This window comes from Taurulus bubalis (assembly GCF_910589615.1).
Source record: "Taurulus bubalis genome assembly, chromosome: 9".
Lineage (NCBI taxonomy): Eukaryota > Metazoa > Chordata > Actinopteri > Perciformes > Cottidae > Taurulus > Taurulus bubalis.
The window spans coordinates 28,360,218-28,386,414 of NC_136597.1; the positions used below are offsets into that span (position 1 = coordinate 28,360,218).

The 26,197-nt window shown below is 49.7% G+C and overlaps 4 protein-coding genes across 4 annotated transcripts; 1 reads left to right on the plus strand and 3 right to left on the minus strand.

Moving 5' to 3' along the window:
- Positions 1 to 233: 233 nt before the first annotated feature.
- On the minus strand, positions 234 to 6,103 carry LOC306741494 (uncharacterized protein). The gene is made up of 10 exons (XM_079223786.1): positions 5,772 to 6,103; positions 5,603 to 5,696; positions 4,782 to 4,869; positions 3,615 to 3,921; positions 3,269 to 3,362; positions 3,040 to 3,127; positions 2,259 to 2,568; positions 1,737 to 1,830; positions 1,556 to 1,643; positions 234 to 1,329 (listed from the first exon to the last, which is right to left on the minus strand). Exons 1-10 carry the CDS (start codon positions 6,073 to 6,075, stop codon positions 799 to 801), a joined length of 1,998 nt encoding a protein of 665 aa, XP_079079912.1. The 5' UTR covers positions 6,076 to 6,103; the 3' UTR covers positions 234 to 798.
- A 3,152-nt stretch (positions 6,104 to 9,255) lies between these two features.
- Positions 9,256 to 13,861, minus strand: LOC306740997 (uncharacterized protein). Its single transcript, XM_079223248.1, has 4 exons — positions 13,761 to 13,861; positions 11,989 to 12,082; positions 11,727 to 11,814; positions 9,256 to 10,195 (listed from the first exon to the last, which is right to left on the minus strand). The coding sequence occupies exons 1-4, from the start codon at positions 13,786 to 13,788 to the stop codon at positions 9,311 to 9,313; spliced, it is 1,095 nt and encodes a 364-aa protein (XP_079079374.1). The 5' UTR covers positions 13,789 to 13,861; the 3' UTR covers positions 9,256 to 9,310.
- Positions 13,862 to 16,172: 2,311 nt separating this feature from the next.
- On the plus strand, positions 16,173 to 21,002 carry kcnj11l (potassium inwardly rectifying channel subfamily J member 11, like; the record flags this gene model as incomplete). The annotated part of the gene is made up of 5 exons (XM_079223874.1): positions 16,173 to 16,331; positions 16,515 to 16,754; positions 17,835 to 18,104; positions 19,045 to 19,252; positions 20,569 to 21,002. 5 exons carry the CDS (start codon positions 16,173 to 16,175, stop codon positions 21,000 to 21,002), a joined length of 1,311 nt encoding a protein of 436 aa, XP_079080000.1.
- Positions 21,003 to 22,413: 1,411 nt separating this feature from the next.
- Positions 22,414 to 26,197, minus strand: cd59b (CD59 molecule (CD59 blood group) b). The gene is made up of 3 exons (XM_079223926.1): positions 25,964 to 26,197; positions 24,676 to 24,777; positions 22,414 to 22,729 (listed from the first exon to the last, which is right to left on the minus strand). Exons 1-3 carry the CDS (start codon positions 26,016 to 26,018, stop codon positions 22,518 to 22,520), a joined length of 369 nt encoding a protein of 122 aa, XP_079080052.1. The 5' UTR covers positions 26,019 to 26,197; the 3' UTR covers positions 22,414 to 22,517.

Below are 26,197 nucleotides of genomic sequence, written 5' to 3' on the forward strand. Positions count from 1 at the left end.
TTGGCCGACTGAGTTTAATGAGTTGTCAAACAGTATGAACTTCCTCACAACTCACGGCAGCGCCTGAACGCACCACGAGGCCTCACGGCAGCGCCTGAACGCACCACGAGGGAACACATGTGTAAATGTATATTCACAGAGAGAAAGCAACACAGGTGATAATGAAACCTTTTAATCTGTCGGAAGAAACGTGTCAAAAAAATCTCTCCAGCAGACGGAATATTTCTCTGTAAAACAGCGGCAGCAGGAAGTGATGTCATGGAGGAGCAGGAAGTGATGTCACGGAGGAGCAAGCGCCTCTTAAATAAAAACAATACGAAAGAACGTCTCGGAAATAAATACAACCGAAATGGGCGGAGCCCAAATGAACGCGTCAGAGTTTGTTTCTGGATCTGGCTCCGCCTCCTCGGCGCCGCCGGTCCAAAGTGGTCTGCGCCCCGCTGGTCTCCAGGAGACCCGGGTCTCACCGGGAGGCGCTGCACCAACTGGTCAGCGGGCGCCTTGTGACCGGACCCTTCAGGTCCCCGCTGGAGGACCGGCTCCATATCCGGGCTTCCATCCTGCAGGACGTCCGCTTCGTCGGGACTGAACCAGAAAACGTTCAGGACGACGAGCTTTGAGAGAGAGGAGAACCTCCACCGGGGTCCAGACCGGAATAACTCCCATTGGACCCTAAACCCACGGAGGAGGACCAGGTCCAGGTCTCTCAGCTCTCCTGTTGGAACCAGAACCAGCTCTGCGTGGAGCCGGACCTCGCCTCCAGGTCCAGGACCTCGGTCCCTCATGGAGCGAGCCGGTCTACATGAGGGCGTTGAGGTGTCCGGCGTGACCCACAGAGTTCAGCATCAGGGCCCTCTGGTCCAGCAGCTCCCGGTCCTGGCCCAGCGCGGCCCGGTCCCGCTCCACCAGGGCCCGGTCCCGCTCCACGGCGGCCCGCTCCCTCTCCAGCCAGAGCCGCTCCGCCTGCACGGCGGCCCGCTCGCGCTCCAGCGCCGCCCGCTCGCGCTCCACCGCCTCCCACTCCCGCTCCAGTCCTCCCAGTCCTCCCAGTGGGCCCTCGCACGCCTCCGGGCCGCCGCGCTGGTCCTGCTCGCCGCCGCCGAACGCCTCCTGTCCGTAGTCCGAGGAGGAGGAGGGGGCCGGGGCGGGACGGGCCTGGGTCCTGGGGGACGGGGTCTGGACCGGCTCGTCCTCCTGGGTCAGCGGCGTCAGCAGCGGGGCGCTCGCCGCCAGACGGCCCTCCATGGCCTCGTTCATCAGGTGGAACCACGGCCAGGAGGAGGTGCTGTCTGCAGGGTTCTCCATGCCCACAGGAGGGTACCGCAGGTCCTGGAGAGGAGGAGGAGGAGGAGGAGGAGGAGGAAGAGGAGGAGGAGGAGGAGGAGGAGAGAGGGAGGCGTTCACTCTTTTAGTCAAACTTTGTCTGTTTGAAGATAAAAACTACAGATTTGTGTTTTTAAAGACGTGTCTTATTGGTTCCTACTGAAGAAGTCAGACAGGAAGTCAGACGGCATTGAGGGACGGACCAACATGAACATATCCCTCCTGCACTCACCTTGTATCTCCTCTTCAGGTTGTCCCACTTCTTGGCCAGCTGGTAGGTTGAGACTTTCCCCTGCAGCCCAAGCTCCTTGAGGACTGCCCTGAGACACACACACACGTTACACACACACACACACACACACACACACACACACACACACACACTCTTTTCTCTCTCTCTCTCTCTCTCTTACTTCCAGGCGGCCTTGGCGGCGTTCCTCCTCCCGGTGAAGAGCGCCTCGTTGGCGGCTCTCAGCTGGATCATGCTGCGCGTGTCGATGTCGGTCACTGTGGAGACAGGAAGTCACCTGAACACAACCTTTTGCCCTCATGACGGACAGGAAGTCACCTGAACACAACCTTTTGCCCTCATGACGGACAGGAAGTCACCTGAACACAACCTTTTGCCCTCATGACGGACAGGAAGTCACCTGAACACAACCTTTTGCCCTCATGACGGACAGGAAGTCACCTGAACACAACCTTTTGCCCTCATGACGGACAGGAAGTCACCTGAACATAACCTTTTACTTTTATTCACATGACGGCCATCTTTATTTCAAGCTACTGAACAACCAGAATAACCTTTAAGTGGAAAATAAAAAATCTCATTTTGAAGCTAAAAAAGTTTGAGGGCAAAAACATGAAACGTATGGACGTGATCCTGAAGCTCGTTAGCGACACGCTTCCCTGCAGCGAGAGGCTCCTCCTCTTACTTTTGTAGGAGAGGTCGGAGGGCGTGGAGCACTCCTCCCCGCTGGCGTCGATGTAGGTCACGTTGCCGTCGGCCTCGGCGGCGTCCACCAGGTGGTCCAGCTCCTCGCCGCTCCTCTCTGCCAGCAGGCAGTCTCTGTCGGGCGGCGGCGAGGAGACGAAGACGCCGTCCTCCTCGCTGCTCCACACCGGCGTCACTCGGGGGGCTTTGCCCAGCAGCCGGCCCTCCAGGGCCTCGCTCATCAGCTGGAACCAGGGCCAGGAGGCCGGGTTGGTCTGGCCCTCCATCCCCCGAGGAGGGAACTTCAGGTCCTGAAGCACACAGCAGGGGTAAGGAGGGCGTGTGATGTAATGTGTGGGGGCGTGGCTGTGTGGGGCGTGGTCTGTGGGGGCGTGGCCTGTGGGGGCGTGTGATGTAATGTGTGGGGGCGTGGCTGTGTGGCTGCAGCACAGGTGGACAAGTGGACAAGTGGACAGGTGGGACAAGTGGACAAGTGGGACAGGTGGACAAGTGGATAGGTGGGACAAGTGGACAGGTGGGAGAAGTGGGACAAGTGGGACAGGTGGACATGTGGGACAGACAAGTGGGGCAGGTAGGACAAGTGGACAGGTGGGACGGACAAGTGGACAGGTGGGACGGGTGGGACAAGTGGACAGGTGGGGCAAGTGGGACGGGTGGGACAAGTGGACATGTGGGACAGACATGTGGGACAGGTGGACATGTGGGACAGACAAGTGGGGCAGGTAGGACAAGTGGACAGGTGGGACGGGTGGGACTGTCACCTTGAACTTGGTCTTCAGGTTGTCCCACTTCTTGGCCACCTGGTCGGGCGTGATCTTCCCCGTCAGACCCATCTCCTTCACGATCCCCCTGTGGACGTAGAAACACGGACTGTTGACGGTGACGCCATGAGGACGGTGACGCCATGAGGACGATGACATCATGAGGACGGTGACGCCATGAGGACGATGACGCCGTGAGGCGTTCAGGCTCCCCTTCCGGCTCCGTTACCTCCAGGCCGGCTTGGCCGTGTTCCTCCTCCCCGTGAACAGAGACTCGTTGGCGGCTCGCAGCTCAATTAACCGCCGGGTGTCTTCTTCTGTCACTGGAACCAAAGTCAAAGGTCAAAGGTCAAACACCCACTTTAACGTAGAGTTTACCACTTAAAGGGACAGTAACATTTTAATCAGTGAATAATCACCTGAAGCTAAGAACCCTTGTGTTTTATTGAGTATTGCTCATGGTGGAATCATATATTATCTATTATATTCATTAGCATAATGTATTAACATTGATGAAGAAAACAGAGTATTGGTGAGCAGTCCTGAAGCCGTAGTTCCTCATCCTCGTCGCTCACGTTTGTAGGTGAACTCGTTCATCCGCTGCAGCTCTCCCAGAGACGCCGACCCATTCTTGTCCTCGCTGTCGACCAGCAGGTCCATCTCGGACTCCGTCAGGAACTCGGCCATCCCCCCTCGGCTGCGGCGGGCTCGCTTCTTGGGCGTCGGCGACAGCGGCTCGCAGTCCTCGTCCTCGTCCTCCACGATGGGCGTGAGGATGGGCGCTGCCCCGGCGAAGCGGCCCTCCATGGCGTCGTTCATCCGGTAGAACCAGGGCCAGGAGCTCGGGTTGGTCTCCACGCCCCGAGCGGGAAACTTCAGCTCCTGGGAAAGACAGAAAGCTCTACAGCACGTGCACAGTTGGACCTTAAACTCCCGTCGACTCTCTGCTACCAGCACCATCGACTCACAGCCACGTCGCCGCCTCCACTCACCCACCCTCCCTACAAACATCCACCCTCCCTACAAACATCCGGCCCTGAACCCTAAAAAACATCTGGCCTCGAACCCTACAAACATCCACTCTCCCTACAAACATCCACCCTCCCTACAAACATCCACCCTCCCTACAAACATCCACCCTCCCTACAAACATCCACCCTCCCTACAAACATCCACCCTCCCTACAAACATCCACTCTCCCTACAAACATCCACTCTCCCTACAAACATCCACCCTCCCTACAAACATCCACCCTCCCTACAAACATCCACTCTCCCTACAAACATCCACCCTCCCTACAAACATCCACTCTCCCTACAAACATCCACTCTCCCTACAAACCTCCGGCCCTGAACCCTACAAACATCCGGCTCTGAACCCTACAAACCTCCGGCCTCGAAGGCCCGGAAGTCTTCAGACAAAACAAGAGCTGAGGAAGTCAGATTGAGTTATGATGATGTAACCGCCGTGAAGACGCTTTCCAGACGAGACCATTGGATTAATGGACATCAGGGTGTAATATAACATAACCCCTGGTCCGTGATACTCGGTTCCTTCAGAGAAGAAGTGCAGGAGAAGTTACCGCTTCATCTTAAAGTTCCACACACCTTCTGCTCTTATCAAACAAATTAAAGTTCATCTAGAAGTTCCTGTATGAAGGCCAGAATCTCCTACAGAGACGTCCCTGTGAGTCTTGGATCGGTGGTCTGAGGAGCCGGTGTTGGACCAGGACCAGGACCTACCTTGTATCTCCTCTTCAGGTTGTCCCACTTCTTTGCCAGCTGGTCCGTGGTCAGTTTCCCCTGCAGGCCCAGCTCGTACAGGATGGCTCTGAAAGAAAGCAGCACCCGTTACATCCTACATGAAGCTCCATCAGTCCTTTACTTCCTCAAGTCTGGCTCTCTAGTGTGGACCTCTAGAGTCTAGACCTATGGAACCCTCTAGAACCTCTAGAACCCGGGCCTCTAGAACCTGGCCCTCTAGAACCTGGCCATCTAGAACCCGGGCCCTCTGGAACCTCTAGAACCCGGGCCCTCTGGAACCTCTAGAACCTGGCCATCTAGAACCTGGCCATCTAGAACCCGGGCCCTCTAGAACCTCTAGAACCCGGGCCCTCTGGAACCTCTAGAACCCGGGCCTCTAGAACCTGGCCATCTAGAACCTGGCCATCTAGAACCCGGGCCCTCTGGAACCTCTAGAACCCGGGCCCTCTGGAACCTCTAGAACCCGGGCCCTCTGGAATCCAGCAGCCCTCTAGAACCCGGCGGCCCTCTAGAACCCAGCCCTCTAGAACCTCTAGGACCCGGCCCTCTAGAACCTGGCCCTCTAGAACCCGGTGGTCCTCTAGAACCCGGTTGCCCTCTAGAACCCGGCGGCCCTCTAGAACCCGGCGGCCCTCTAGAACCTCTAGGACCCGGCCCTCTAGAACCTGGCCCCCTAGAACTTGTAGAACCCGGCCCTCTAGAACCCAGTGGTCCTCTAGAACCCGGTGGTCCTCTAGAACCCGGTGGTCCTCTAGAACCTGGTTGCCCTCTAGAACCCGGCCCAGCTGGTGGACGCTCACCTCCAGGCCGGCTTGGCAGAATGCTTCCTGCCGGTGAAGAGCGCCTCGTTGGCGGCTCGGAGCTTGATCATCCTCTCGGTCTCCGGCTCCGTCACTGTGGAGGAAGAACAGCGGCTCAGACGGGGAATCGAGCCGGCGGGGCGAGGGGGAGGAGTCACGCGACGCCTACTTTTATAGGAGCACTCGCTCATCCTCCTCCAGCCCATGGGAACGCCCTCGGCGGGAGGAGCGCCGGCGTGCCCGGCGGCCTCCTGCGCCACCGTGTCCTCCATCTCCGTCTTGATGAGGAACTCCAGGATGTCGGTGCTCTCCTGGTGGTGGTGGTGCTGGTGCTGGTTGGACTGGCCGCCGCAGCGGTGGGCGCTGCCGCCGCAGCGGTGGGCGCTGCCGCCGCAGCGGTGGGCGCCGCCGCCGCTCTCCGGGCTCAGCACCAGGCTGCCGTTGTAGAGGCGGCCATGCATGGCTTCGTCCATGATGTGGAACCAGGGCCACGACTCCACGATGCCCCCGACGGGGTCCTGGCCCTGGTAGGGCTGCTTCAGGTCCTGGAGACACAGTGGGACTTTAGAGACACTGGGCCTGCAAACGATGTTTACCGGGTCCCGACCACAACGACCCGGCCACTTCTCCTCCGACTAGACGTCTTCAGTTAAAGGACTCAGACGCTCACCTTGTACTTGGTCCTCAGGTTGTCCCACTTCTTGGCGATTTGGTCGGCTGTGAGCTTCCCCTCCAGACCCAGACCCTTCAGGATGGTGCTGAGGAGGCCGTATTAATACTAATGTATTAACATTATTAATAATATCTTTTAATACTAATGTATTAACATTATTAATAATATATTAACATTAATACTAATATCTTTACATTACTAATAATATGTACTACAGTACAGTACTTTAACTCGTACCTCAGATACTGTAGTACTAGTGTGAGGTACTTGTACTACAGTACTGAGGCGCTTGTACTACAGTACTGAGGTACTTGTACTACAGTACTGAGGTACTTGTACTACAGTACCTCCAGGCGATCTTGGCGGAGTTCCTCTTCCCCGTGAACAGAGCCTCGTTGGACGCCCTGAACTCAATGAGCCGCTTCACGTCCTCCTCGGTCACTGCAAAGGTCAAAGGTCAAGGTCAGCTCACCATCTCCCCAGGGTCCTAAGTTCCCCAGGTTAATGTCCTCAGCAGCAGTTATGACATCCTGAAATCACTCTGATGGACACTAGGAACAGAAGCTACTGGGAACACAAGCTACTGGGAACACTGAACAGAAGCTACTGGGAACACAAGCTACTGGGAACACTGAACACAAGCTACTGGGAACACAAGCTACTGGGAACACAAGCTACTGGGAACACTGAACACAAGCTACTGGGAACACAAGCTACTAAGAACACAAGCTACTGGGAACACTGAACACAAGCTACTGGGAACACAAGCTACTGGGAACACTGAACACAAGCTACTGGGAACACAAGCTACTGGGAACACAAGCTACTGGGAACACTGAACAGAAGCTACTGGGAACACAAGCTACTGGGAACACTGAACACAAGCTACTGGGAACACAAGCTACTGGGAACACAAGCTACTGGGAACACTGAACAGAAGCTACTGGGAACACAAGCTACTGGGAACACTGAACAGAAGCTACTGGGAACACAAGCTACTGGGAACACTGAACACAAGCTACTGGGAACACAAGCTACTGGGAACACAAGCTACTGGGAACACTGAACAGAAGCTACTGGGAACACAAGCTACTGGGAACACTGAACAGAAGCTACTGGGAACACAAGCTACTGGGAACACTGAACAGAAGCTACTGGGAACACAAGCTACTGGGAACACAAGCTACTGGGAACACAAGCTACTGGGAACATTGAACAGAAGCTACTGGGAACACAAGCTACTGGGAACACTGAACAGAAGCTACTGGGAACACAAGCTACTGGGAACACTGAACAGAAGCTACTGGGAACACAAGCTACTGGGAACACTGGGAGCAGAAGCTACTGGGAACACAAGCTACTGGGAACACTGAACAGAAGCTACTGGGAACACAAGCTACTGGGAACACTGAACAGAAGCTACTGGGAACACAAGCTACTGGGAACACTGAACACAAGCTACTGGGAACACAAGCTACTGGGAACACTGAACACAAGCTACTGGGAACACAAGCTACTGGGAACACTGAACAGAAGCTACTGGGAACACTGGGAGCAGAAGCTACTGGGAACACTGGGAGCAGAAGCTACTGGGAACACTGGGAGCAGAAGCTACTGGGAACACTGGGAGCAGAAGCTATTGGGAACACTGAACAGAAGCTACTGGGAACACAAGCTACTGGGAACACTGGGAACACACAAGACTGGACACTGGGAACACAACACTGGACACTGGAGACACTGGGGACACTGGGAACACTGGGAACACAACACTGGATACTGGGAACACAACACTGGAGACACTGGGGACACTGGGAACACTGGAAACACAACACTGGACACTGGGAACACAACACTGGGGACACTGGGAACACTGGAAACACAACACTGGACACTGGGAACACAGGAGACACTGGGAACTGGGAACACAACACTGGATACTGGGAACACAACACTGGAGACACTGGGGACACTGGGAACACTGGAAACACAACACTGGACACTGGGAACACAGGAGACACTGGGAACTGGGAACACAACACTGGACACAGGAGACACTGGGGACACTGGGAACACTGGGGACACATGCATGACCAGCAGCACCACGTGACTTACTTTTATAGGAGTTCTCAGAGAACGGGGGCAGCGGGATCAGGCCGGACTCCATTGTGGCCAGAGTCCCGAGGAAAGGAGGCAAGGAAGGAAGGAAGTGTTCCAACACTCCGGCCTGGCGCTACCTAGCTCACTAACGTGCAGTCACACCGGGCGCACCGGCTCCGGTAGTCCCGGGAGGCCGTCCCGGTGCAGATTCACCGTAACTTTGACCCGTTAACCGTTAAAAGAGGCTGCTAGCTAGCTAGCTTAGCGGAAGCTAACCTAAACAGCAGCTTCCCGCCACGCCACGGTTCCGCTGGTTCCGCTCGATCTCACGTTAACGTGCCTCATCGTCGCTGCAGCGGCCATGAAGGTAAATAAAGCCGTTACCGGGACTGGAGAGCCTGCACCCCGTTTCCTCTGGCGAGGGGCGCTCCATTAACGCGCCCTCGAAACCGCCTTCCGTCAGGTGACCTGCAGCTGGACGACGGGGGGGCGGTGTTACACATACACAGAGGGGCGGGGTTACACATATACATATATATTATTATATATATTATAATATATATATATATTACATTATATATATTTATATATATTTTATAATATCATATATATTATATAATAAAATATATATTCAATACAATATATTCTAATAAATACATTATAATATATATATATATACATTATAACGTATATATTATAATGTATATATATACAATAATATTATAGTATATAATAATTACACATTACTATACTTATAAACACATAAAATGGTCATTTGTTGTTTATTCTTATTTTTGGTTCGTGAGAGAACAAACAGAACTGTTGTGAACTAAAGGAACGTTAGACTGTTTATAGTTTATATACTTTATTTACAGATCTTCATTACGTGACATGTCTTCATCTTCATCACGTGACTTCTCTTCCTCTTCCTCCCCTCACAGCTTCTCCACCAGCCTCTGGAACAAGCACACTAGCCTCTGTCTGGTCTCCAGCTGGTCCGGGTCCTGGTCCATGAGTCTCTGGTAGAACCGGGTCTGCAGCACCACCTCCTTGGTGGTCCTCTCGGCCCGGTCGTCCCCCTCCCTCTCTCTCCTCAGCAGCGCTCGCTCGCTCTCTAAATCCTCCCGGTCCCGGTCCAGGAACACCCGGTCCCGGTCCAGGAACGCCCGGTCCCGGTCCAGGAACGCCCGGTCTCGATCCAGAACCACTCTGTCTCGATCCAGAACCACTCGGTCTCGATCCAGAACCACTCGGTCTCGATCCAGAGCGGCCGTGTCTCGGCTCAGCAGCTCCCGGTCTCGCTCCAGGGCGACCAGGTCTCCGTGGATCTGGGCCCGGTCCATCTCCAGGGCCCTCCAGTCCCCCTGCAGTTCCTCCAGCCTCCTGCTGGCGGCGCCGTCCTCCCTGACGGAGCAGCAGGGGGGCGGGGCCGCGTTGTGGGACCCGAAGGCGCCGCCGGGCAGCAAGGCGGCGAGCAGCGCGGCGCTCCGGCTCTCGCTGCGGCCGAGTTGACCCTCCGTCCGCTGCGGACTCACATGGTCTTCATCTGGGCCGGATGAAACCTGAACGGGTGACCCGGTTTTGCTCTCGGCTTCGATCCCACTGAGCTCCAGGACGTCCCGCAGCGTCCCGCCGCCCGACCCCCTCGGGCCCCCCAGCCTCAGGTCCGAGAAGCCCCCCTCTGCTTTGGGCAGCAGGAGCGCGATGGCGGCGGCGGCGTCCTCGCTCTGGGGTGCCGGGCCCATGGCCTCGTCCATCAGGGGGAACCAGCGCCACGAGCTGGTCGGGGTCTCCTGGCCCGCCGGAGGGTTCTTCAGCGCCTACACGGGACGAGAGGTCAAAGGTTGTTTCAGAGTTTCATCATCAATAAAGAACCGAGGACACAAACTAGAGGACCGGACCATGAGACCAGGATCAGGTCATGTAATCGGGGACTGGAGGCCCTGCTGGGACGGGGACTAGAGGGGACTAGAGGGGACTGGAGGCCCTGCTGGGACGGGGACTGGAGGCCCTGCTGGGACGGGGACTAGAGGGGACTAGAGGGGACTGGAGGCCCTGCTGGGACGGGGACTGGAGGGGACTAGAGGGGACTGGAGGCCCTGCTGGGACGGGGACTAGAGGGGACTAGAGGCCCTGCTGGGACAGGGACTAGAGGGGACTAGAGGGGACTGGAGGCCCTGCTGGGACGGGGACTGGAGGGGACTAGAGGGGACTAGAGGGGACTGGAGGCCCTGCTGGGACGGGGACTAGAGGCCCTGCTGGGACGGGGACTGGAGGCCTTGCTGGGACGGGGACTGGAGGGGACTAGAGGGGACTGGAGGCCCTGCTGGGACGGGGACTAGAGGCCCTGCTGGGACGGGGACTGGAGGCCCTGCTGGGACGGGGACTGGAGGCCCTGCTGGGACGGGGACTGGAGGGGACTAGAGGGGACTGGAGGCCCTGCTGGGACGGGGACTGGAGGGGACTAGAGGGGACTAGAGGGGACTGGACGCCTTGCTGGGACAGGGACTGGAGGGGACTAGAGGGGACTGGAGGCCTTGCTGGGACGGGGACTGGAGGGGACTAGAGGGGACTAGAGGGGACTGGAGGGGACTGGAAGCCCTGCTGGGACGGGGACTGGAGGGGACTAGAGGGGACTGGAGGCCTTGCTGGGACGGGGACTGGAGGCCCTGCTGGAACGGGGACTGGAGGGGACTAGAGGGGACTGGAGGCCCTGCTGGGACGGGGACTGGAGGCCCTGCTGGGACGGGGACTAGAGGGGACTGGAGGCCCTGCTGGGACGGGGACTGGAGGGGACTAGAGGGGACTGGAGGCCCTGCTGGGACGGGGATTAGAGGCCCTGCTGGGACGGGGACTAGAGGGGACTGGAGGCCCTGCTGGGACGGGGACTAGAGGGGACTGGAGGCCCTGCTGGGACGGGGACTGGAGGCCCTGCTGGGACGGGAACTAGAGGCCCTGCTGGGACGGGGACTAGAGGGGACTAGAGGCCCTGCTGGGACGGGGACTAGAGGGGACTAGAGGCCCTGCTGGGACGGGGACTAGAGGGGACTGGAGGCCCTGCTGGGACGGGGACTGGAGAGGACTAGAGGGGACTGGAGGCCTTGCTGGGACAGGGACTGGAGGGGACTGGAGGGGACTAGAGGGGACTGGAGGCCCTGCTGGGACGGGGACTGGAGGGGACTAGAGGGGACTGGAGGCCCTGCTGGGACAGGGACTGGAGGGGACTAGAGGGGACTGGAGGCCCTGCTGGGACGGGGACTGGAGGGGACTAGAGGGGACTAGAGGCCCTGCTGGGACGGGGACTGGAGGGGACTAGAGGGGACTAGAGGCCCTGCTGGGACGGGGGCTCACCCGGTACTTGTCCTTCAGGTTGTCCCACTTCTTCTTCAGCTGCTGAGCCGTCAACGCTCCCGGGATGCCCATCTCCTTCCTGATGAACCTGCAGGAGAGACAGAGTCACCGTGAGGAACCAGACCAGAACCACAGAGTCACCGTGAGGAACCAGACCAGAACCACAGAGTCACCGTGAGGAACCAGACCAGAACCACAGAGTCACCGTGAGGGACCAGACCAGAACCACCGGGTCCTGGTCTGGTCTGAGAGCCAGACTGACCTCCAGCCCCTCATGGCAGAGTTCTTCCGTCCGGTGAAGACGTCGGCGTTGGCGGCACGAAGCTGAATCATCAGTCTGATGTCTCTGTCTGTCACTATGGAAACACATCATCATCATCATCACCTTCCTCTCTTACTGATTTATACACAAATACTTCTGTAACTGAAGACTTTCCAAATACAAATGGATAATTAATAATAACATGATAATAATATTACTACTGATCATAATAATAACACTGATCATTATAATAACACGATCATAATAACACTGATCATAATAATAACACGATCATAATAATAACACTGATCATAATAACACTGATCATAATAATAACACGATCATAATAACACTGATCATAATAATAACACTGATCATAATAATAACACTGATCATAATAACACTGATCATAATAATAACACGATCATAATAGTAACACTGATCATAATAACACTGATCATAATAATAACACTGATCATAATAACACTGATCATAATAATAACACGATCATAATAACACTGATCATAATAATAACACGATCATAATAACACTGATCATAATAATAACACTGATCATAATAACACTGATCATAATAATAACACGATCATAATAACACTGATCATAATAATAACACGATCATAATAACACTGATCATAATAATAACACGATCATAATAACACTGATCATAATAATAACACTGATCATAATAACACTGATCATAATAATAACACTGATCATAATAATAACACTGATCATAATAACACTGATCATAATAATAACACTGATCATAATAATAACACTGATCATAATAACACTGATCATAATAATAACACTGATCATAATAACACTGATCATAATAACACTGATCATAATAATAACACTGATCATAATAACACTGATCATAATAATAACACTGATCATAATAACACTGATCATAATAATAACACTGATCATAATAACAACACGATCATAATAATAACACTGATCATAATAACACTGATCATAATAATAACACTGATCATAATAATAACACTGATCATAATAACACTGATCATAATAATAACACTGATCATAATAACAACACGATCATAATAATAACACGATCATAATAATAACACGATCATAATAACACGATCATAATAACACTGATCATAATAATAACACGATCATAATAATAACACTGATCATAATAACACTGATCATAATAATAACACAATCATAATAACACGATCATAATAACACTGATCATAATAACAACACGATCATAATAATAACACTGATCATAATAACACTGATCATAATAACACGATCATAATAATAACACGATCATAATAACACTGATCATAATAATAACACGATCATAATAACACGATCATAACAACACTGATCATAATAATAACACGATTATAATAATAACACTGATCATAATAATAACACGATCATAATAATAACACTGATCATAATAATAACACGATCATAATAACACGATCATAACAACACTGATCATAATAACACGATTATAATAATAACACTGATCATAATAATAACACGATCATAATAACACTGATCACAATAATAACACTGATCATAATAACACTGATCATAATAATAACACTGATAATAACCACGTGATTAAACTGGTTAGCTCACGTTAGCATCTCGAGCTAAACAGCTACGTCACTAGCTAAATGTTTCATAAAACCACTTCCGCTTTGAGTCTGTTCACAAACATATAATCTCATTATTACAGAAATATGATTCAGTCACATTACTTCTATATGTGTTCTCTATTCTTTCCATTTTTCTGTTGTGTGCACGCACTCGGGTCCTCCCTCCAAAACCCACAACATCCGGTGGAGACCGGAAGCGACACTTCTTCTTCGTCGGTGTATTTTGGGCAGTTGAGACTCACCGGTGGCGCTTTTCTGCCCCCTGCCGGCGGATTCAGATACATCACATTACGTGCAGGTTCATTTGAATATGTAAACAATATTCAGAGACAACGAAATAGATTAATACAAATATATACGTGAAAAACGACTAATTTTTGATCAATTTATTTTCACAAAGTGAATACGTTTTTAATGTATATAAAATGCAAATACACAAAAAATACAAAAAGCTAGAACAAATATAGATAATTAATTATAATTATGAATAGTAAATACTAATTAGAGGAACACATTATTAAAACAGATAATATTTTAATATTATTTTTTAAACAAAGGATTCAATCATTTTAACATTACGTTTGAATCCCTGTAAGAAAAGTGAAGAAAAAAATAGGCTCGTTCGAAATGAGCCAGTTCTGCGCAGAATCGAGAGAGAGAGAGAGAGAGAGAGAGAGAGAGAGAGAGAGAGAGAGAGAGAGAGAGAGAGAGAGAGAGACATGTCACTCTTACCTGTCTTACAAACTTGAGAGCCCTGAAAACTACTAGTAATGTATTTCACAGGCAGACATCAAAAGACCAAAGGATGCAGCTACACACTCATTTCTACATACATATATATTTATAAACACATATAATAAATCCAAACCTGATCTGTAAACTACAAGTAAACAAAAGTTCGGAACAAACAGGAAGTACTTTTTTCTGTGACTTCCTGTATACACAGCTGACAGCTGTCCGACTTGATCACAGTTTCTTGTCAGCGCCTCCTGCTGGTCCGCTGCTCTCTGGGCTCCAGGCGAGGCGCAGCTCCAACGAACGAGCCTATTCATTTACTCCAATAGTTTACCGGAAGTTGAGACTTCTCTCGCGCCCTCAGCATCCGGTTTACACAAAACCGGAACCAAGAACGACATTTCAAAATAAAATAAAAAATGATATCATATTGAAGAACTCACGTGAGTCCCGGAATTATAATTATTATAATTATAGTTGTTATATATATATATATATATATATATATATATAAAATAATACAATATATATATATTCTTTTCCATATATAAAATATGTGAGGCGGGTCGGGACCGTTAATCTGTAATAATGCTTCATATCTTCAGAATAATCAGATGTTGTTTTTACTGTCACATCAAAGTAGCTGCAGCTGTGAGATAAACACAGAAGAGAAAACAAATAAACATCGTTTATACTAAAAAGGGAATAAAAGTATTAACAGTGAATATTACAACAAAAAGTACCTCAAGTATTGAACTGAAGGCTTTTTCAGTTTTATCATGTTTACTAAATACATATGTGTAAGAAACACGACACGTTTTTTAAAAATGTAATTTAACTTTATCTTATGTATTTATTATGATTGTTTATTTGAACGTCCATCCATCACATCTGTCTTCGGGTAATAGGGAGACATTTTATTTTGAAGGCCTCCACCGGAACCGGTCTCGGGTGCTGCACGTGGACTTGACCCGGGTCGGGAAGAACCTGCTGCTGATGGATCCGCGCTAGTGACGTCAACAAACCCGGGAATCGGTTCTTTTGGAGCAGCTGATCAGGTAACTCTCTTCACCTGGTCACGGTGACGTCATCACGGTGACGTCACCCTGCTGCTTCTGATCGATCCGGTCCATGTTGATGCTGATCAGCTGATCCGTTTTATATCGATCAGACCTCGAGACGCCAAATAGCACAATGCAGGTATTAATACTTCCAAATACTAGTATGGATAAATACTCTCATTTCACTGGAACATAAATACAGAAGCAAATAAATACAGACATAAATAAGCAAATAAATAAATAAATACATAAATAAGCAAATAAATAAGCAAATAAGTAAATAAATAAATAAAGATGATTTTATCTGAATCTGCGCTCAACCTTTAAAACGAGAACAAACAGTATCTTCAATTTTTATTTATTTTTCAAATGAAACGTCTGAAATGTTCTTTAATTTGAAAGAAAACTCCTTTTAGATTTTTTACGGCTCAACCGTAATAATGAGAAGCAGATTTACTATAAATATATATATATATATATATATATATATATATATATATATATATATATATATATATATATATATATATATAAAGTACTTACGTAGTATAAGTACACATGTATAAGTACACCTTATTAACGTGTTTATGTACGCTGGAAGTGTTGCTTTGAATAATCATAACATCTATTATGTTAATGTGTGTGTGTGTGTGTGTGTGTGTGTGTGTGTGTGTGTGTGTGTGTGTGTGTGTGTGTGTGTGTGTGTGTGTGCAGCATCATGTTGGCCAGGAAGGGTCTCCTGCCAGACGGGTTCCTGCTGACCCGTCTGGCCGAGGACCAGAACCAGAGGAACCGAGGTCCCTCCAGAGCTCAGAAGGCCCGCTTCATCACCAAGACCGGCTCCTGTAACGTGGCCCACAAGAACATCATGGAGCAGGTACTTCTACCACTGTAGTACTGTCACAGTACACAGTACAGTACACAGTACTCAGACCTAAATGGCCCGGTATCAGGTCATTAATATTCATATCCGGTGTAAACTGGTCTGCTGGAACAGGTGAAGTCTTTCTGACCGTGAGTTTGATGCCTGAACGCCGCTCTTCTTCTTCGTTGGTTTCAGGGCCGCTTCCTGCAGGACGTGTTCACCACCATGGTGGACCTGAAGTGGCAGCACTCCTTCCTCATCTTCACCTCGGCCTTCCTCTGCTCCTGGATGCTGTTCGCTATGATCTGGTGGCTGCTGGCCTTCGCCCACGGGGACCTGGAGCCCCGCGACCCGGCGGCCGGCCCGGGCCCGGTGCCCTGCGTCACGGCCATCCACTCCTTCACCTCGGCCTTCCTCTTCTCCATCGAGGTCCAGGTGAGAGCCGGCTCTGACCGCCTCCAGGCGGTTGTGGGGCGGCGTTGTGACGTCCCCCCCCCCGGGTGGCTGTGGGGCGCCGTTGTGATGTCCCCCCGGGTGGTTGTGGGGCGCCCTTGTGACGGGGAGGTTGTGAGGCGTGTTTGTGACAGGGTGGTTGTGAGGCGTGTTTGTGACGGGGTGGTTGTGGGGCGCCCTTGTGACGGGGAGGTTGTGAGGCGTGTTTGTGACGGGGTGGTTGTAGGGCGTGTTTGTGACGGGGTGGTTGTGGGGCGCCCTTGTGACGGGGAGGTTGTGGGGCGCCGTTGTGACGGGGTGGTTGTAGGGCGTGTTTGTGACGGGGTGGTTGTAGGGCGCAGTTGTGAGGGGGTGGTTGTGGGGCGTGTTTGTCACGGGGTGGTTGTGGGGCGTGGTTGTGGGGCGTTGTTGTGACGGGGTGGTTGTGGGGCGCCGTTGTGACGGGTGGTTGTGAGGCGTGTTTGTGACGGGGAGGTTGTGGGGCATCGTTGTGACGGGGAGGTTGTGGGGCGTGTTTGTGACGGGTGGTTGTGAGGCGTGTTTGTGACGGGGTGGTTGTGGGGCGTGGTTGTGGGGCGTTGTTGTGACGGGGTGGTTGTGGGGCGCCGTTGTGACGGGTGGTTGTGAGGCGTGTTTGTGACGGGGAGGTTGTGGGGCGTGTTTGTGACGGGTGGTTGTGAGGCGTGTTTGTGACGGGGTGGTTGTGGGGCGTGTTTGTGACGGGGTGGTTGTGAGGCGTGTTTGTGATGGGGTGGTTGTGGGGCGTTGTTGTGACGGGGTGGTTGTGGGGCGCCATTTTGACGGGTGGTTGTGAGGCGTGTTTGTGACGGAGTGGTTGTAGGGTGTGTTTGTGACGGGATGGTTGTGGGGCGTGTTTGTGACGGGGTGTTTGTGATGGGGTGGCTGTGGGGCGTCATTGTGACGGGGTGGTTGTGGGGCGCCCTTGTGACGGGGTGGTTGTGGGGCGTGTTTCTGACGGGGTGATTGTGGGGCTTCATTGTGACGGGGTGGTTGTGGGGCGTCATTGTGGGGCGTGTTTGTGACAATCGCTCTGCCCCGCAGGTGACCATCGGCTTCGGCGGCCGCATGGTGACGGAGGAGTGCCCGCTGGCCATCACCGTGCTGATCGTGCAGAACATCCTGGGCCTGATCGTCAACGCCGTGATGCTCGGCTGCGTCTTCATGAAGACGGCTCAGGCCAACCGCCGTGCCGAGACGCTCATCTTCTCCCGGAACGCCGTGGTGGCTTCTCGGAACGGCCGGCCCACTTTCATGTTCCGGGTCGGAGACCTGAGGAAGAGCATGATCATCTCGGCCACCGTCCAGCTGCAGGTGAGCTTCAGGGTGACGTCAACGGACCAGAACCAGAACGCCTTAAAGCAGAGAAACAGAGATCAGAAAAAGATTCAAAACGCCCCACCCGTCTCACCTGTCCTGTCCCTCCTGTCTCACCTGTCCTGTCCCTCCTGTCTCTCCTGTCCTGTCCCACCCGTCTCACCTGTCCTGTCCCTCCTGTCTCACCTGTCCTGTCCCACCCGTCTCACCTGTCCTGTCCCACCCGTCTCACCTGTCCTGTCCCTCCTGTCCTGTCCCTCCTGTCTCACCTGTCCTGTTCCACCTGTCTCACCTGTCCCTCCTGTCCAACCTGTCCTGTCCCTCCTGTCCTGTCCCACAAGTCTCACCTGTCCTGTCCCACCCGCCTCACCTGTCCTGTCCCTCCTGTCTCACCTGTCCTGTTCCACCCATCTCACCTGTCCTGTCCCTCCTGTCTCACCTGTCTTGTCCCACTCGTCTTACCTGTCCTGTCCCTCCTGTCCTGTCCCACCTGTCCTGTCCCTCCTGTCCTGTCCCTCCTGTCCTGTCCCACCTGTCTCACCTGTCCTGTCCGTCCTGTCTCAGCTGTCCCATCTCTCCCACCTGCCTGTCCCACCTGTCTCACCTGTCCTGTCTCATCTGTCCTGTCCCTCCTGTCCTGTCCCTCCTGTCCTGTCCCTCCTGTCCTGTCCCTCCTGTCTCACCTGCCACCTGTCCCACCTGTCCTGTCTCACCTGTCCTGTCCCACCTGTCCCTTCTGTCTCACCTGTCCTGTCCCACCTGTCCTGTCCCTCCTGTCCTGTCCCTCCTGTCCTGTCTCACCTCTCCCACCTGTCCTGTCCCTCCTGTCCCTCCTGTCCTGTCCCACCTCTCCCACCTGTCCTGTCCACCTGCCATGGTCCCACCTGATTTAAGGCCCCCGTGCGTTCGGGTGCTCAGACTGAAGTTGTCCCCCCAGGTGATCCGGCGGACAGTGACGGCGGAGGGCGAGGTGATCCCGGTGTGCCAGCTGGACATTCAGGTGGAGAACCCCCTGCGGAGCAACGGCATCTTCCTGGTGTCGCCGCTCATCATCAGCCACACCATGGAGCGAGGAAGCCCACTGTACGAGCTGTCCGCCCAGACGCTGGCCTCCGAGGACCTGGAGATCCTGGTCATCCTGGAGGGTCAGGACCTGCACACCTGGTTCCTCTAGGAGGATCCAACACCTGAGCTAGACCTGAGATATACCTGAGCTATACCTGAGCTATACCTGAGATATACCTGAGCTATACCTGAGATAGACCTGAGATATACCTGAGCTATACCTGAGATATACCAGAGATATACCTGAGCTATACCTGAGATATACCTGAGATATACCAAAGATATACCAGAGATATACCAGAGATATACCTGAGATAGATATACCTGAGATATACCTGAGATAGATATACCTGAGGTATACCTGAGATATACCTGAGCTATACCAGAGATATACCTGAGATAGATATACCTGAGATAGATATACCTGAGATATACCTGAGATATAACTGAGATAGATATACCTGAGCTATACCTGAGATATACCTGAGATAGATATACCTGAGCTATACCTGAGATATACCAGATATATACTTGAGCTATACCAGAGATATACCTGAGCTATACCTGAGATATACCTGAGCTATACCTGAGATATACCTGAGCTATACCTGAGATAGATATACCTGAGATAGATATACCTGAGATAGATATACCTGAGATATTTCTGAGCTATACCGGAGCTATACCTGAGATATACCTGAGATAGATATACCGGAGATATACCTGAGATATACCTGAGATATACCTTAGATAGATATACCTGAGATATACCTGAGATAGATATAGCTGAGATATACCTGAGATAGATATACCTGAGATATATCTGAGATAGATATAGCTGAGATATACCTGAGATAGATATACCTGAGATATACCTCACACTACTTGTGTTTTCTTTTCTTACTTTTGCATTACAATTAACATTTTAAGTTTTTATATTTTGTGTTTTTAGTGGAATCAGTATTTAATTCTTAAGTGGAGATATTTTATTTGACAATGTCTTTTGATTAATTAATTAATTTATTGAAAGAAAATTACTTTTGTTTCTCTAATATTGTATTATTACTATTTAAAAAATACATATTTATACGTAAAGCACAGAACTGAAGGGAAACAAGTAATTTCACTGGCTTTAATTACTTATATTATGATATAATGTATAATCATGTTATATATATTATGTATAATCACAGTATATAAGGTGATATTATATATAATCACAGTATATAAGGTGATATTATATATAATCACAGTATATAAGGTGATATTATATATAATCACAGTATATAAGGTGATATTATATATAGTCACAGTATATAACGTGATATTATATATGATCACAGTATATATATATATATAGTGATGAACCTCAGGTGAACCTCAGGTGTCTCTCCAGGTGTGGTGGAGACCACGGGGATCACCATGCAGGCCCGGACCTCCTACACCCCGGAGGAGATCCTGTGGGGCCGGCGCTTCGTGTCCATCCTGACGGAGGAGGACGGCCGCTACTGCGTGGACTACTCCAAGTTCGGCAACACGGTTCCCGTCAAGATGTCGTCCCTCAGCGCCAAGGAGCTGGACCAGACCCGGGGGGTCCAGGAGGGCGGCTCCTCGGACCCCGTCAACCCGCAGGGCTGGGGGCTAGTCCGGGCCGGGAGGGGGGGCTTCCGCCGAGGAGGGGGCCGGGCCGGCGACGCCCCCCAGCCCTGGTACGCCCAATCAGAGCAGCCGCACAAGGAGGCGGAGCAGAGAGGACGCAAGAAGAAGGTGCAGCTGGAGGTGATTGGACGACAGATCGACGAGGACGTACTGGGAGAGACGAGCGACTGAGGACCGGTGAGCGTCCTCCACCGGACACGCCCACTTCCTGTTCACTGGGGGCGAAAAACTAAGATGGCGACGAACAAAATTCACGATGGCCGAAGCCTCAACACGACATGTTCATAACCAACGGGTGACATCACAATGACGACGTCCACTTCTTACGTACGGTTGGTCCGTCGCCATCTTGGTTTCTTTGCAACCAATGAACAGGAAGTGACCATATAAGGACCGAGGAGGAGTGACGTAGAGACCTGTCACTCACCTTGTAGCCCCGCCCTTCAGTGTCCTCTGCTTTATGGTCTGTTTGACTCTAAATGACCATAATTTACTAAATGAGCATAATGCTGTTTTGAAGAAGACTTGAAACTAGAGACCATAATCATGGAAGATTCATGAAACAGTGAAGTAATGTGATTGGCTGTTAGAGGAGGAACCAGTGTGAATGAATAAGTTATTCCTGCAGCTCTATTGAGCTACAACAGTATTCATGATGTAAAAGTGATGTTTTGTTGTTGTCCTTCGTGTTTATTTATCTTCTCATCTATCACAAATCATATCCACGAACATAAAACAAGTGTTCACATGTTATTTATATTAAACTGTATATAAGTTACAGAACGTTGGTTTGAATCCTACATATTTTAAATATTTATTTCTTAGATTCGGTGTGAGGATATTAATCCTCACTGTATGACCCGACTCTCCGTCTATAAGGTGTTATTTATGCTTATTAAATTATACTTTTTGTATTTTGTCAAGACGGCAGCGAGAGCGTCTGAATCCACGAAGATTGAAGAGTTATTAACTAAATGTTCTTCAAGTAATAATAAAACAACTCAATAAATCTATTCAGACCCCAGAAAGCAGAATCACGTGAGACGTCGTCTTCAAACTGATTTATTTCCATTTTCAAAGATCTGAGCCGTGAATGCATTGAAAGCATTGCAGCCTTTGATTTTAATATTTAATGATGGATAGAAATATGGCGTCATGATCCTGTAAAATATATTTCCCATAAGAATGAATTCCAACAGAATCTTAAGGGGACATATCAAGTTCCTTTTCAGGTTCATACTTGTCTCCTTTTTTAATAGAACATGTTTATCAGCTTTAATGTTCAAAGAACACGATTACGTTCCTCATCCCGTCTGAAGGACCCTGGTGACCCTCCCTTTGAAACGCTGTCTCTGCTCTAATTGGCTCGTTAAGTCACATGTTTTCTGATCTCAGCAGACTGAAACAAACTGTATGAAGTACTTTATGTAGTATTTTTGTTACTTAGGAAGTTTATATTAGATGTTTTTATCTGTGGAACAGAGTTGTTGCAGAAAGAAACCAAAATGTGAATTTGATGCAAAAATACAACAAAACTAATAATATCATAATTTTATTATTTTTATTGTTAAACTGGTACAAAAGAAAGACGTTATTCTTCGTTGACCTGAGAGCCATAAAACAAACGTTTAGTTCCTGTTAACTTCAGTCAGACCCTCAGTGTGGGGTCAGACCCTCAGTGTGGGGTCAGACCCACCACCACCACAGACTCAGCAGGGGGCCCGCCAGCGTCAGAGCCAGAGCCAGGACCGGCGGCGCCGCGGCCACGGCGGAGCCGGTGTTGCACAGACTGCTGCTGCAGCAGCGGTACGTGAAGCCGGAGATCGCCGGGAACATCTGGGACAGACGAGAGTTGTCGCAGTCGGTGTACCGGATGCACTGCCGGATGGTCTTCCCTCCTGAAGGGACACACTCACGGTGAGGCCACTCGCAATGCACAAGAGACACACACCCGGACCTCAGACCTGGACCGGATTCTAACATAAAGATCTGAGTGTGTCTTCAACCACTGACGTCACATAAATACACATACATGTAACTCTCATCTTGTGTTGGTGCCCTCTGTGGACTAAAGAGGTAGTGTTGGTTCTAGCGCCCCCTGTGGACTAAAGAGGTAGTGTTGGTTCTAGTGCCCCCTGTGGACTAAAGAGGTAGTGTTGGTTCTAGTGCCCCCTGTGGACTAAAGAGGTAGTGTTGGTTCTGGTGCCCCCTGTGGACTAAAGAGGTAGTGTTGGTTCTAGTGCCCCCTGTGGACTAAAGAGGTAGTGTTGGTTCTAGTGCCCCCTGTGGACTAAAGAGGTAGTGTTGGTTCTAGCGCCCCCTGTGGATTAAGTAGGTAGTGTTGGTTCTGGTGCCCCCTGTGGACTAAAGAGGTAGTGTTGGTTCTGGTGCCCCCTGTGGACTAAAGAGGTAGTGTTGGTTCTAGTGCCCCCTGTGGACTAAAGAGGTAGTATTGGTTCTAGTGCCCCCTGTGGACTAAAGAGGTAGTGTTGGTTCTAGTGCCCCCTGTGGACTAAAGAGGTAGTGTTGGTTCTGGTGCCCCCTGTGGACTAAAGAGGTAGTGTTGGTTCTAGTGCCCCCTGTGGACTAAAGAGGTAGTATTGGTTCTAGTGCCCCCTGTGGACTAAAGAGGTAGTGTTGGTTCTAGTGCCCCCTGTGGACTAAAGAGGTAGTGTTGGTTCTGGCGCCCCCTGTGGACTAAAGTGTTTGTTCTGTAATCCAATTCTAAGGGACTAAGCTCTATTTTACTTTCTACCTTTGAGGCAAATAGACCTTTGTCCTAAATTAGTTTGGGCAGGAATCACCTATTCTTGTCAAACTTAAACTTCACTGATTAAAGGGAAGACCGGCTAATGTCCTGAGCCCAGTAGTTTTTATTGGTGGCCATTCCACTAACTAACCCTAACCCTAGGCTGGTCACTCAACAAAGACTGCCCTCCTTGTTGTCTCTCTCTCTCTCCTCTGTCCTTCTAGACCTTTCTGCTGCCTTTGACACAGTGAACCACCAGATCCTCATTTCCTCCCTCCAGGACTTTGGTATCTCAGGCTCTGCTCTCCCTCTTATCATCCTAGCTCAACAACCTCAACGACCACCTACCAGGTAACTTGGAGAGGATGTGTGTCTGAACCTTGTCCTCTCACTACTGGAGTCCCTCAGGGCTCCGTCCTGGGTCCTCTCCTCTTCTCTCTGTACACCAACTCTCTCGGCTCTGTCATTCACTCACATTTATTTTCCTGCCATAGCTATGCTGATGACACCCAACTGATCCCCTGGTTTCCCAAGTCAGAAACACAGGTAGCAGCATGAATCTCTGCTGTCTGACTGACATCTCTCAGTGGATGTCCACACACGACCTGAACATAAACCCTGACAAGACTGAACTACTTTTCCTTCCAGGAAAAGGCTCTCCCACCCACGACCTCACTATCACTACATTACATTTCTTTTAGCTGAGGCTTTCATCCGAAGAGACTTACAATAGTTCATTCAACCATGAGAACAAACTCAAAACAACAAGAATCAAGGAAGTACAATTTCTTCAATAAAGTCAAACTACAAAGTGCTATCAGTAAGAGACATGTAAGTGCTACTAAAGTTCTACTACGGTGCTACCTTCCTTATTCAAGGTGTAGTCAAAAAAGATGTGTTTTGGCCCCGAAAGCCAGGAACATCGTGTGACACTCAACAGTCAACTCTCCCTGACTGCCAACATCACTGCAACAACACATTCCTGTAGGTCCATGCTACACAACATCCTGTACATGCTACACAACATCCTGTACATGCTACACAACATCCTGTACATGCTACACAACATCCTGTACATGCTACACAACCACTCACCTCTCTCACTCAGAGATATACAGGAGTCTTCATATGTGCACTCCTGCACGTTCTGACAGCGACCCGTATAGTCAGAACACTTGTAGCAGCGAAGTCCAGAACCTGGAGGAGAAAAAGAAGAAGAAGAAGAACAAGAAGAAGAAGAAGAAGAAGAAGAAGAAGAAGAAGAAGAAGAAGAAGAAGAAGAAGAAGAAGAAGGAGAAAAATAAGAAAGAACGTCTCTAGAGACGGTTTGGTTTGTCCATCCTGGGCTTCTGTAGAAACATGGCCGCTCCATATGAATATGAATATATACGGAGCGGATCCTCTCATAACTTTTAATTTACTGCATTTTCATTCAAACACTTTTGGGAGCATTATTCCGGTAAGCCTTTTAATAAATACAGATCTTTCCAACCCACTTTACAAATGTTTGACTTTTAGGTCCACAACAATAATTTTTTTTTTATAAAAGCTAAACTACATATGTAATTCAATATACATATATACATATGTATATTGATATACATATATACGTATATATATGTATATCAATATGCGTATGTATATATACATGCATATATATGGACGTATACATATGTATGTATGTGTGTATACATAAATATATATACGTAAGAATATATATATAAATAAATATATATATATAAATGTGTATTCTAAGCTAACGAACAACAATTCTTACTTTCAGGCGATTAAACACAGTTCTTGGGAACAGACAAAACTAACTTTTGCTAAAAGAAATGAGAAATGATAAAAAGTTAATAATCACAAGTCTTTTTAGTTCAGAGGTGGAACGTAATGAAGTACATTTACTTCAGTACTGTACTTCAATACAATGATGAGGTACTTATATTTATATGTTCTCCTCCTTCTCTTCGACCATTCATAACTATTATTAATATAAAATGTTATCAGATCTATTAATACAGGAGGATAAGATCAAACTTTATTGATCGTCACAAGCATTAATACTTACAATACAACAATATAGAATATATGATTGTGCATAATAAGTACTTTTACTTTGGGTACTGTAAGTTGACTTTGTTGTACTTTTACTTCAGTAACTTTTAACTTGGAACAGAAACATTTCCTCTCTGTAGTATTAGTACTTCTACTGAAGTAAAAGATCGGTTTTGTCTATCATTTACACAGTAACTAATCTAGCGTTATTATTACTATTATTATCATTATTGTTGTTGTTATCATAACATCTACATTATAAAACCTTCACAAAAGCCTCTGAATAAAGATGTAATGACTTCATCATAATGTGTGAGCTTCTCACCCGAATGAAACATCACACAGCAGAGCAGCAGGAAGGATCCCAGGCAGCGCTTCATGTCGCCTCCTGCAGACCAGACCAGACCAGGAGACCAGGACTAGGAGACAGGAGACAGGAGACCAGGACTAGGAGACAGGAGACAGGAGACCAGGACTAGGAGACAGGAGACAGGAGACCAGGACTAGGAGACAGGAGACAGGAGACCAGGACTAGGAGACAGGAGACAGGAGACCAGGA